The sequence below is a fragment of the Pristiophorus japonicus genome, unplaced genomic scaffold (assembly GCF_044704955.1).
Source record: "Pristiophorus japonicus isolate sPriJap1 unplaced genomic scaffold, sPriJap1.hap1 HAP1_SCAFFOLD_641, whole genome shotgun sequence".
NCBI classification, from domain to species: Eukaryota; Metazoa; Chordata; class Chondrichthyes; family Pristiophoridae; genus Pristiophorus; species Pristiophorus japonicus.
The window spans coordinates 52,757-66,179 of NW_027254553.1; the positions used below are offsets into that span (position 1 = coordinate 52,757).

Below are 13,423 nucleotides of genomic sequence, written 5' to 3' on the forward strand. Positions count from 1 at the left end.
CTGCCTCTCCGGCCAAGCTGAAAATCCAGTCCAGATGGTTCAGCAGGGATGGATGTTCAGCCCAAACAGTTTCACAGAAGAACATTCTTAACCTACATTTATTCAGTAAAGTGGTGCAAATGCAGTCCAAAAGATAGGAGTTTTAATGATGATTGAATACATTTACTGGCAATAATTTTCATTTTCATTAAATTAAAAGCAATGCCCACGTGCTCATGCTGTGCCATGACCTACACCACTCGAAGCTAGCACGAGCTCAGCTGTACAGGCTTTGGAGCAACTTACAGAGGGAACAATGGGTGAGTCACTGATCACAGGTGTGGAAGGTTAGGATCAGTGGCTTGGGGTTATGCTCTGTATTGGCTGGACTTTATAAATAAACTATTAAATAAGAAAAATAAACAATTGGCCTTAGTTTTCCTGCTAGGTGGAGATCAGCCAGGGCTCCAGAAGAGAAAGGAAAGAGAGGCTTTGCGCTAGATAAAACACTGCTGTAGAAGGCACAAGGGATATCACAAAGCTAAATGAGAAAACTAGGAAAAATAATATGGGTTAGTGTTCCAAAAGATTGGAGTCAAGTTTGAATAAATGTACATGAAAGCACAAATAATTCATAACAAAATTGGAGATTTGGGAACATAAATAAATATGGATCAATACTATTTATAACGGATACATAAAGTGAAATAATGGAAATAGATGTTCATGTTCCGCTACATTCAATACATACAAGATGAAAGAAATAAATACCTTTTCCTTCATTTCCTCAAGATTTTTCATCCGGTAAACTTGCTGTAGAAGTTGTTTCAGAGATTCTACAAGTCCTTCCTGGAACAATTTGTGTAGTTTTCTTTCAGTAAATGGAAGCCTTTCCTTGCCCATGTACCTTTAAAAACAATACGATTTGTTATACAGAGTGGAAAGATTGGCAGACAGCTGAAAAAAAAATCAACTTTTCTCTAGGTTTGGAAAGAGATGATCTATCTGACTACTGTTGTAGAATTTTAGAAATGACAGCACAGAAGGAACGCCATTTAAGCCAGTGCCAGTAATAGTGCCATCGGAGCAGGCCGGGGAGCGGAAGGAGCAGCATAACACTCCAGGGAGCAGCACGTGCTGGAGCAGGAGAGCAATGGCAGTGAAGAGGGACATCATCAAGGTCCAGGTCGGTGATTGGAGTGTGGGCAGGTACACCAGGAGCGGCGAGGCTGGGGCGAAGGAGCGGTGAGTGATTGCAGAGTGATGTGATCGGGGCCCAGGAGAGGCGTGAGTTCGGGGCCAGAGGCCCAGGGGCAGCACGGGCCAGCCCACACTGCGATATGTGTGCACACGAGGCCCGTGCAGCAGAGCAGGTCTCCACTCGTCTTGGTTAATCCTTGCCACTGGATCAAGACCTAGCTCTGTCAAGCCCGTGTGGTGGCTGGTGTGCAACGAGCACCACACGTTAAAAAAATCCATGCACGGGCATCTTCTAGCCTTCAAGATTTAGTTCGGGACCTGGAAAGTTAGGTGCTTCATTGAAATACCCGTGAAGTTTTTGACGTGGAAGCAAGTCATCCTCGATTCGAGGGACTGCCTATGATGATGATGAGTATTAGATCTACTTATCTGATTTTAAATGATGTTATAGACTCTGCCTCATAAACTATTTGTGGAAAGCATTCCATGTTCTAATAACCCGCTGTGAGCACCATTTTCTTTTAACTTTTGCTCTTAGTTCCTCTATTGATAATCCTGAATGTATCCTCCTTTGTCACCGACCCTGATATGACACCTACCCTTTGCAGGCGAGTGGTTGTTCTGCTTTATTCAAATGAGGCCTGGGAGTTTAAATGGCTTGAGCCTCATGCCGAGCTCCCCACGGGGAGGTTCCCTCCAGCCCCACGCTAATCTCCCCACCCCCAACCTCACCTCCATTGGGTGAAGCAAAGAGCATAAAGGAGCCAAAGGAGCAAGAAAGGGAAGAGGAACCTGATTTTGCTGAACAGAACATTTGTACTTCAGCTCTATTTACCTGCCTTTGTTATTATCCCTTGATATCCTTACCCAACAAAAATCTATCGATCTCAGTCTTGAAAATGTCAGTTGTCGCAGCATTCACAAGGTTCGCCGCGATCCAATTAGATTAATTAATTCAAATTCGATCCGTGGTCAGGGACAGGAGGGTGTGACTACGAGTGAGGAAGGTATGGGGATTCAGGATGGAGGGATTGAGGAGCCTCGGCCCTTGCTCTTGTCCACAGGTTCGAGGCTCTTACTCCCTGTGTGGATGAGAGCAGGGACTGCAGGGAGGATGAGCAAACTGACCACAGCACCATGGTATAGGGGTCATTCAAGTGGGGGGAGTAAAAACAAATGTTGTAGTGGTAGGGGACAGTATCATTAGGGGGATAGATAGGGTTCTCTGCAGCCGAGAGCGTGAGTCCCCAAGGCTGTGTTGCCTGCCCGATGCCAGGGTTAAGGACATCACCTCGGGGCTGGAGAGGAACTTGGAATGGGAGGGGGAAGATCCAGTTGTCGTGGTCCACGTGGGTACCAATGACTTAGAAAGGACAAAGAAAGAGGTTTTGCTGAGGGAGTATGAGCAGCTAGGGGCCAAATTAAAAAGCAGAACAAAGGTAATAATCTCTGGATTACTTCCTGAGCCACGAGCAAATTTGCATAGGGTAAATAAAATCAGAGAGTTAAGCACATGGCTCAAAGACTGGTGTGGGAGAAATGGGTTTTGGTCGTGGGACACTGACACCAGTACTGGGGTAAGAGGGAGCTGTTCCATTCGGACGGGCTCCACTTAGACCGTGCTGAGACTGGGGTCCTGGCGAATCAAATAACTAGGGCTGTAGAGGGGGCTTTAAACTAATTAGTGGGAGGAAGGATTCAGGTGAGCGAAAATTAAAAAAGTCAAAGAATAAGGAGAAGGCAATAGCAGCACTGGGGGAAATGAAAACCTTCATATTGATTGAACAAAGCAAATTGGCCAGGGTAGCCTTGAAGAAAAGTTAATAGATTGTATCCAGTATAGTTTCCTTGAACAGTATGTTGCGGAACCAACCAGGAAGCAGGCTATCTTAGATCTGGTACTGTGTAATGAGACAGGATTAATAAACAATCTCCTAGTAAAGGATCCTCTAGGAATGAGTGACCATAACATGGTTGAATTTCAAATTCAGTTGGAGGGTGAGAAAGTTTGTTCTCAAAGCAGTGTCCTAAGCTTAAATAAAGGAGACGACAAAGGTATGAGGGCAGACTTGTCTAAAGTGGACTGGGAAAATAGATTAAAGTGTGGGACAGTTGATGAGCAGTGGCAGACATTTAAGGAGATGTTTCATAACTCGCAACAAAAATGTATCCCAATGAGAAGGAACGACTGTAAGAGAAGAGATAACCATCCGTGGCTAACGAAATAAGGGATGGTATCAAATTGAAAACAAGGGCATACAATGTGGCCAAGACTGGTGGGAGGCCAGAGGATTGGGAAACTTTTAAAAGCTAGCAAAGAACGATTAAAAAAATTGAAAAAGAGAGGGAAGATAGATTATGGGCCCATGTTTCGGTCTGAGTTGCTCCTATTTTTTTTGGAGCAACTCGTTTGAATGGAATATCTTAGAAATTACAATTCTCGGCATTTAGTTTGTTCCAGTTCTAGTGAGTTAGAATAGTTTCATTTTAGGACAGATTTTTTTTCAAAGTGGGTCATGTCCAGCCATTTATGCCTGTTTTGCAAGTTTAGGCAGCGAAACTAACTTAGAATGGAGTAAGTGTAGATCTTTTACGATCAGAAAAACCTTGCCTACACTTATAAATCAGGCGTAGGGAATGAGAGATACGGGGGTGGGGAAGGGGGTTTACAAACATTAAACACCACTTTTACAAATAAAGAGCCATCATCAATAATAAATGAAAAATAAGTCAATAAATCAATCAAAAAAAAAAATCAATCAAATAAAAAATTAAGTTTCTACTCACTGACTGCAGCACTGGGAGCCCTCCAACAGTGTGCTGGGATGGGGCCCACCCAGTGTCTCTCTCTCTCTCTCTCTCTGTCAGTGTCTCTCTCTCTCTGTCAGTGTCTCTCTGTGTTTCTGACAGCGAGGGGTGGGGGGAGAGAGGTGGGAGGGGGGAGGGAGGGGGAGGGGGAAGAGGAGGGGGAGGGAGGCGGGGGGAGAGGAGGGGGAGGGAGGCAGGGGAGAGGAGGGGGGAGGGAGGGAGAGGAAGGGGAGGCTGAACAGGAGGGGGGGGGGAGCGAGAACTGAACGGGAGGGAGGCCCGAGTCCGATCTTCACCCGGGGAGCCCATTCGGCCAGGGCTAGGGGCGCTGTGCTTTGGGCCCCTCCCACGCAGCCACGGGGGCGAGGAGCCACTGCTCATGCGCGCACATCCCTTATGCTGTGCCACGCCAAGCACGAAGATGACCTGAGGAGCTCGCAGAATCACAAGGTAAGTTTTCGGTGCCCTTTTTATTCCAGAAAATCGGCGTACCTTATGGAGGTGCGCCGTTCTTACAGAGGGCGGAAACTTGGGCCCTATGAAAGTAAACTAGCACGAAATATAAAAACAGATAGTAAGAGTTTCCACAGGTACATAAAAAGGAAGAGTGGCTAAAGTAAATGTTGGTCCCCTAGAGAATGAGACTGGGGAATTAATAATGGAGAACAGTGGCAGAGATGTTTAACAAATATTTTGTATCGGTCTTCACGGTAGAAGACACTAAAAAGATACCAATAGTGCATAATCAAGGGAACTTAATACAATCACTATCATTAATGAAGTAGTACTTGGTAAAATAATGTGACTAAAGGCAGACAAGTCTCCTAGGGTCTTAAAAGTGACTGCAGAGAAAGTGGATGCATTGGTTGTAATCTACCAAAATTCCCTGGATTCTGGGGGGGTCCCAGCGGATTGGAAAACCGCAAATGTAACGCCCTATTTAACAAAGGAGGCAGACAAAAAGCAGGAAACTAGAGACCAATTAGCCTAATAGCTGTCTTTGGGAAAATGCTGGAGTCCATTATTAAGGAAGCAGTAGCAGGACATTTGGAAAAGCATAATTCAATCAAGCAGAGTCACCATGGTTTTATGAACGGGAAATCATGTTGACAAATTTGCTGAAGTTCTTTGAGGATGTAGCGAGCAGGGTGGATAAGGGGGAACCAGTGGATGTGGTGTATTTGGAATTCCAGAAGGCATTCGATAAGGCACCACATAAAAGGTTACTGCACAAGATAACATTTCACAGGGTTGGGGGTAATATATTAGCATGGATAGAGGATTGGCTAACTAACAGAAAAGAGAGAGTCGGGATAAATAGGTAATTTTCCGTTTGGCAAACAATGACTAGTGGGGTGCCGCAGGGATCGGTGCTGGGTCCTCAACTATTTACTATCTATATTAATGACTAAAATGAAGGGACTGAGTGTAATGTAGCCACGTTTGCTGATGATACAAAGATGTGTGGGAAAGCAAATTGTGAGGACACATAAAATCTGCAAAGGGATATAGACAGGCTAAGTGAGTGGGCAAAAATTTGGCAGATGGAGTACAATGTGGGAAAATGTAAGGTTATCCACTTTGGCAGAAAAAAATAGAAAAGAAAATTATAATTTAAATGGAGAAAAATTGCAAAGTGCTGCAGTACAGAGGCGATCCTTGTGCATGAAACATAAAAAGTTGGTATACAGGTACAGCAAGTAATCAGGAAGGCAAATGGAATGTTGGCCTTTTTTGCAAGGGGGATAGAGTATAAAAACAGAGAAGTTCTGCTACAACTGTATAGGGTATTGGTGAGGCCACACCTGCAGTACAGAGTGCATTTTTGGTTTCCGTATTTAAGGAAGGATATACTTGCATTGGAGGCTGTTCAGAGAAGGTTCACTAGGTTGATTGTGGAGATGAGGGGGTTGACTTATGAAGATAGGTTGAGTAGGTTGGGCCTATACTCATTGGAGTTCAGAAGAATGAAAGGTGATCTTATTGAAACATATAAGATAATGAGGGGGCTTGACAGGTGGATGCAGAGAGGATATTTCCACTCATAGGGGAAACTATAACTAGGTGGCATAGTCTCAGAATAAGGGGCCGCCCATTTAAAACTGAAATGAGGAGAAATTTCTTCTCTCGGAAGGTTGTAAATCTAAGGAATTCTCTGCCCCAGAGAGCTGTGGAGGCCGGGTCATTGAATATATTTAAGGCGTAGACAGATTTTTGAGTGATAAGGGAGTAAAGGGTTATGGGAAGCGGCAGAGAAGCGGAGCTGAGTCCATGATGGGATCAGCCATGTTCTTATTAAATGGTGGAGCAGGCTCGAGGGGACAGGTGGCCTAATCCTGCTCCTGAGGACTCTGATCGCTGGGATGCTGCTTTGAAAAGAAGAGTGCTTCACGGTGTCTGCCGTGGCTCAGCGCTATATAAATGCAAGTCTTTCTTTTCTTTTGTGAGGATCACACATATGACGAGGCACTGAGAATGTTCTCCCAGCACATGCAGCAAGTAGCAGGGTTACTGGTAGAGTCCACTGCCATCTTAAGCTGCACCATAAGGGAACCATATTAGCACTGTAGTACCCTTGAGTGTGTGGCAGCTCCTTACACATCTACAGCTGTCTCTCCCTGCAACATAAAGGCCCGAAGACCAGTGAGTGTGTACTCCATGGATGCAGAGACAGCTGGCCTCGACGCTTCAGAGGCCAAACTGCAGCACAGTGTCTTCTGTCCACAACCCCATGGGGCTAGGGCGCAGAGTAGCATATCTCAAGATTTCCAGGATCATACTGGAACCATTAATTCATAGAAACATAGAAAATAGGTGCAGGATTAGGCCATTCGGCCCTTCGAGCCTGCACCACCATTCAAGATCATGGCTGATCATTCCCTCAGTACTCCTTTCCTGCTTTCGCTCCATATCCCTTGATCCCTTTAGCCATGAGAGCCATATCTAACTCCTTCTTGAATATATCCAATGAACTGGCATCAACAATTCTCTGCGGCAGGGAATTCCACAGGTTAACAACTCTCTGAGTGAAGAAGTTTCTCCTCATCCTAAATGGCTTACCCCTTATCCTAAGACTGTGTCCCCTGGGTTCTGGACTTCACCATCATCGGGAACATTCTTCCCGCATCTAACCTGTCCAGTCCTCTTATAAGTTTCTATGAGATCCCCTCTCATCCTTCTAAGCTCCAGTGTATAAAGGCCCAGTTGATCCAGTCTCTCCTCATATGTCAGTCCCGCCATCCCGGGAATCAGTCTGGTGAACCTTCGCTGCACTTCCTCAATAGCAAGAACGTTCTTCCTCAGATTAGGAGACCAAAACTGAACACAATATTCCAGGTGAGGCCTCACCAAGGCCCTGTACAAGTGCAGTAAGACCTCCCTGCTTCTATACTCAAATCCCCTAGCTATGAAGGCCAACATACCATTTGCCTTCTTCACCGCCTGCTGTACCTGCATGCCAACTTTCAGTGACTGATGAATCATGACACCCAGGTCTCGTTGCATCTCCCCCTTTCCTAATCTGCCGCCATTCAGATAATATTCTTCCATTCAGGTCATATTTTGCCCCCAAAGTGGATAACCTCACATTTATCCACATTATACTGCATCTGCCATGCATTTGCCTACTCACCTAACCTGTCCAAGTCACCCTGCAGCCTTTTAGCGTCCTCCTCACAGCTCACACCGCCACCTAGTTTAGTGTCATCTGCAAACTTGGAGATATTATACTCAATTCCTTCATTTAAAACATTAATGTATATTGTAAAGAGCTGGGGTCCCAGCACTGAGCCCTGCGGCACTGCACTAGTCACTGCTTGCCATTCTGAAAAGGACCCATTTATCCCGATTCACTGCTTCCTGTCTGCCAACCAGTTCTCTATCCACGTCAGTACAATACCGCCAATACCATGTGCTTTGATTTTGCACACCAATCTCTTGTGTGGGATCTTGTCAAAAGCCTTTTGAAAGTCCAAATACAACACATGCACTGGTTCTCCCTTGATCACTCTGCGAGTTACATCCTCAAAAGATTCCAGAAGATCTGTCAAGCATGATTTCCCTTTCATAAATCCATGCTGACTTGGACCAATCCAGTCACTGCTTTCCAAATGCGCTGCTATTTCATCTTTAATAATTGATTCCAACATTTTCCCCACTACTGATGTCAGGCTAACGGATCTATAATTACCTGTTTTCTCTCTTCCTCCTTTTTTAAACAGTGGTGTTACATTAGTCCATAGGAACTGATCCAGAGTCGATAGACTGTTGGAAAATGATCACCAATGCATCCACTATTTCTATGGTCACTTCCTTAAGTACTCTGGGATGCAGACTATCAGGCCCCGGGAATTTATCGGCCTTCAATCCCATCAATTTCCCTAACACAATTTCACGCCTAATAAGGATTTCCTTCAGTTCCTCCTTCTCACTAGACCCTCGCTCACCTAGTATTTCCGGAAGGTTATTTGTGTCTTCCTTCGTGAAAACAAAACCAAAGTATTTGTTTAACTGGTCCACCATTTCTTTGTTCCCCATTATAAATTCACCTGAATCTGAATGCACGGGGGGCCTACGTTTGTTTTCACTAATCTTTTTCTCTTCACATATCTATAGAAGCTTTTGCAGTCAGTTTTTATGTTCCCAGCAAGCTTCCTCTCATACTCTATTTTGAGTAATTATAGACCGGTTAGCCTGAATTCAGCCCTACAGCTGATCATTGACCAGCCAGAAACAAGACCCTCTGTGGCATGGCAGGAGTCTGCTCACTTGACGTCTCAGGTAACACCACATTGGAGCCCTCCAGCCAGCCCTCTCAGATACCTGCACACGCAGGGAGCGGAGTCAGTTTTCCCAGGCAGCAGCAACAGAATTGGAACCTGCAGTCGGTCCTTCCCAGGACTCAGTTGTCAGAGATGAGAGCTCTCTCATTGTCCTAGTTTGTAACCAGTCACTTCTTGCACCTTGGCCCTCAGAGAGCACCTGGAAGGAGCGCCACATTATGCAGGGGCACCAACAGAAAGCAGGCCATTAGGATAGAGTAAGCCCCCACGATAGGGGTAATGCTGATAAACATTTAAGAAATGTCCTTTACTAGTTATGTCTAATAGCATCTATGTCAGCTGGCTGAATTTGGAACAATCCAAGAGAGTGCATCCTGCTGGGACAACTAGGCAAGAGCAAAGGGGCGGATCAATTCATTTGGTCTGCTTAGGCAGTCTGCAGTTGTCAATCAACAGAAAATGTCTTCATAGTAATCTGGGTGTGGATTGCTTTTTCAGCCAGTTAGATAGTTTGTCTGCCTCCTCTTAGCGTTGCTGCTGCTCTGTATAATGTTGGTTGTAACTGGTGCACCTTTTTCCTCATAAGCATTGATGGCTTCGTACCACCCTGAAAAGATCCAGGGCAAAATAGTTCAGGGCTGAGGTGGCTGTAGCAGTCATTGGGAGAGCAGTTTGAATTGTGGAGGTTGACAGAGATCATCCAAGATGTCCTTACTGAAGTGTAGCCTTTTGATGCACAGCTCCTGGATATGTACTTGCTGTGAGCACCAGGGTCTGTACATTCAGGCTGCTGAGTACAGGGAAGATTGTTTCACCCTCTTTGTATAATATGTTATTTGCCTTAACTTGCTACATTTCTTCTCTTCTTACTGTCATAAATAATGGGACTCTATTGGGGAAACTCATGTTGCTGCCTTTGCAGTGGCTTTAGGTGAAAATTAAATTTAGACTCCAGAAATTTCTGCAAAGAAGCAGAGTGAAGGCCGGGTCAGTAACTATCGAGTAGACAAAATAGTTCCAAATTGGGGCTGAAATGAAGCAGTGGCAAGCAATGTTTCAATCCAAGAATTGTCGTCTAAAAAAATATCACTTCCACCGTTATCAACTGACCCTGGCAAGCAAGTAGCCAAATAGTTGAAATGAACCAAAATCAGGCAGGCTGTGTTACGGACGTGCATCGTGCATTCCTCTCCACCTAATTTTATTCTGCGTGCTCTGCCCAGATAACATTTTACTCCCAGGCGGTAAAGGTAAAATCTATTCCAGTATGTGGAACAGGAAGAAAGAGGAGCAGCAGGAAATACCTGAAAGAGTGGTAATTTCACCAAAGAGAAAATAAATTGAAGATGAAACTCCTTTAATTTGCAATTCATTCAGAGTTCCAGACATTAAAAATAATCTGTTTTTGAATGCACTTACCAGCCAATGGCTCCATCCAACTCTGCTTCAGCTGCCTGGCGCACAAGGATTTGCATTTTTTCAGTGTCTTTTTCAAGATGCAGGGCAAGAAAGTTGCCAAGATCCTTAATGGCACATTCCTGTAGGCAAAAAGAGCTTGAACAAGTTCTGTAAAATTATATCGCAATGGTTAAAAAAAAAGAAAATCTTTGAAGGCTGAGATAAAACAGAAATGACTCGAATACACACAGCTCCGTCAACGTTGGAATAGAGATGGGGCAGATATTCGTGTTGCTGCAAATGTTGCTAGGTGGTGTGTGGACAGTGTGCAAGGTTGCACTGTCAACTGGTTGGGACAGGCATGATGGTCTTCATGGTCTTTTCTTCCTCTTTTCTGATGTTAATATGTTGGAACTGATAGAAGGCGGCAGGAAGAACCAATCCTTCGTTCATTTTTGTGATATTTTCACAGAGCACAAGCACACACAGCTTTCTAACATGGCAGGCAGCTCTCTCGGAAGTCTCCGGAACCTGCTGCTTCAGTTTAATTATTAACTCTGTAGTTGCAGTACACAATACATCCACATCCACAGTGTGGAGCTACAAACATTGCAAGCTTACAGACATTACAATTTTTTTGACTTGATATTGACTCTCACTGTAGTGCTGTTCCATGGTCACTGGTCACCCTCCAGTACATTGCTTAAGCTCAAGTAATGTCATGATCCATTCGTGAGCCTTGACAGTGAGTGCTTGTAGGTTGTCCAGTCGTGGAGGATAACACAGCACAGCTCAATCTTGTTTGTACCCAGTGTCCACACATGTAAAACATTTGCAGTAGCGGTCACTGCACAGCAGTCAGGAGTGGGAACATGTTGGACATTCTCCTCTCCCTAACCCAGAGGCCAAGCAGAGAATTATAATGCTACTACTGCTTCTCCCACTGAAATAACATAGACCAGAGGGTGAATCAGGCACCTTCTTGGGCTGTATGGTTCAGAGACTTTACACAGTGACAGCTAGGAGAGCCCTTTTATAGATCAAAGAGAGATGGGAAAAATAATGTGTAATGGTCAGAGTATTACATAAAATATAAATAACAGAAACAGACCATTCGGCCTAACTACCCTTGTTTATACTCCACATGAATCTCCTCCCATTCTATCTACCTCATCTCAGGCTTTCAGCATATCTTTCTATTCCGTTTTCTCTCATGTACTCATTTAATTTCCTTTTGAAAACATGCATGTTATTTGCCTAAACTATTTCCTGTGGTAGCGAGTTTCACATTCTAACCACTCTGAGTAAAGGTATTTCTCCTTATTTCCCTATTGAACTTATTAGTAACTATGAGACTACTATCAAATTTCTTCATTCAGAGAGTTGTGAATTTTTTGAATTCTCTACCCCAGGGGGCTGTGGAAGCTCAGTTGTTGAGTATATTCAAGACAGAGATCGATAGATCTTTGGATATTAAGAGAATCAAGGGATATGGGAATAGTGCAGGCAATTGGAGTTGAGATAAAAGATCTCATTGAATGGAAAGGCTCGAGGGGCTAAATGGCCAATTCTGCTCCTATTTCTTATGTTAGTTAAGTATGGTTTAACCTTTCGGAATCCATACTGACTATTTTTTATTATATTTTCGGTCTCTAGATGCTCTTCTGTCACTTCTTCCAGTATGTTTCCTATCACGGACTGTAAGCTGACTGGTCTATAGTTCCCAGGTTTTGTTCTATCTCCTTTCTTCTATATTGGAAATACATTACTGTCCGCCAATCCTCTGGCACTACTCCCACCCTTCTATGGAACTTTTGTATATATATAAACTAGTGTGTCTGCTATCTGCTCCCTAGTCTCCTTGAGTATGTGTGGCTGCATACTGTCCACACCTGGGGATTTATCCTCTTTAATTTTGCTAGTTTGTCAATTAGTTTCTTCCTTTCTATCCCAACTGTATTAATATTTATTTTAAGCTCATCCTCTAGTGATGTGTCTATTTTGTTATTTTCTTTAGTAAAAACTGAGCCGAAGTAGTTATTCAATACTTCTGCCATTTTTCTGTCATTACCAATGTTCCCCCTAATTTATTTTTGGTGTGCGGACTTTCTTCCAGCGGCGGCAGCTGGAGAGTAGCTCGCACTAGACATCCCGATTGGTGTGTGGCCAATGACTCCTTACCTGGGAGATTATCTTGCTCATTCTTTAGTGGCCTTATCCTTACTTTAATTTTAATTTTGTTGGTTATGTGTCTATAGAACACTTTATTATTTATTTTTATATTCCTTGATAATCTGATTTTGTAATTTCTCTTTGCCTTCCTGATGGGTTTTTTAAAACTTCCCTCCCAAGTTCTTTGTATTCTTTTGTCCTCCTCTCCTTTAGTACCTAAGTACTTCTTATATGTTTTTTTCTTCAGATTCAATTTCCCCCGTTAGCTCTTTATTCATCCACGGTGCCCCATAATTAGCTTGCTTGTTTTTGGGTTTTAGTAGAATACATTTCTCTTGAACTCTATTAACTATCCTTTAAAAGATTTTTTAAGATTTTCTCCAAGTTTACTTTCTTTAGTTCCACCCTCATTTCTTCATAATTTGCTCTTTTCCATTCTATTACATTAGTCTTTCTCCCACTAATGTCACTCTCAATCCTAATTGTTGTGTTCCTAACACAGATGAGACTGCACACAGGGAAGTTAAAGTAACAGTGACCTCAGTCTTTATTAAGACACTCCAGAGTGAGGAACAGGCCTTAGGGGCCGGCTTATATACATTGCTCCCAAGGGATGCTGGGATCCCTGGTGGCGCAACATGGGAGTGCATGCTTTACAGATACACAACATCACTCCCCCTCAAAGTCAAAGTGAAAACTATTTACAAGGTGAGGCGGTCGGGAGCCTATCATTCCCTGGTGGACCGCCTCGGTACAAATGTCTGTTCTGGTGTGTTGGCTTGCCCTCGCTGGGCTGGCGTGTTGTTGGCCCTGCAGGGCTGCTGGGTGAACCTAGCCTTGCTGGGCTGTTGAGCGTGATGGGTTTGATTTCCTGGTCCGGCGTGGTGTTGTTAATCCTTTGGATGTGTGTTGTGGGCTCGAAAAAGGTGGTGTCTGCTGTGGGTTGTTCAGGGCAGTCTGTGAACCGCAGCCACGTTTGGTCCAGGTGCTTTCTGCAAATTTGTCCATTGTCTAGTTTGACTACAAACACCCTACTCCCTTCTTTAGCTATCACCGTGCCCGCGATCCGCTTGGGACCATGTCCA

At 44.1% G+C, this 13,423-nt stretch overlaps 1 protein-coding gene across 3 annotated transcripts in view; it reads right to left on the reverse strand.

The window, feature by feature from the left end:
• LOC139255845 (uncharacterized) overlaps positions 1 to 13,423 on the reverse strand; it is a 241,400-nt gene that overhangs the window by 24,646 nt on the left and 203,331 nt on the right. For all 3 annotated transcript variants that reach the window (XM_070874020.1, XM_070874019.1, XM_070874018.1), the window contains 2 exons: positions 10,188 to 10,306; positions 751 to 886 (listed from right to left, as the gene is read on the reverse strand). In XM_070874020.1, the coding sequence (XP_070730121.1) occupies positions 751 to 886; positions 10,188 to 10,306 (255 nt within the window). The remainder of the gene's footprint in view (positions 1 to 750; positions 887 to 10,187; positions 10,307 to 13,423) is intronic.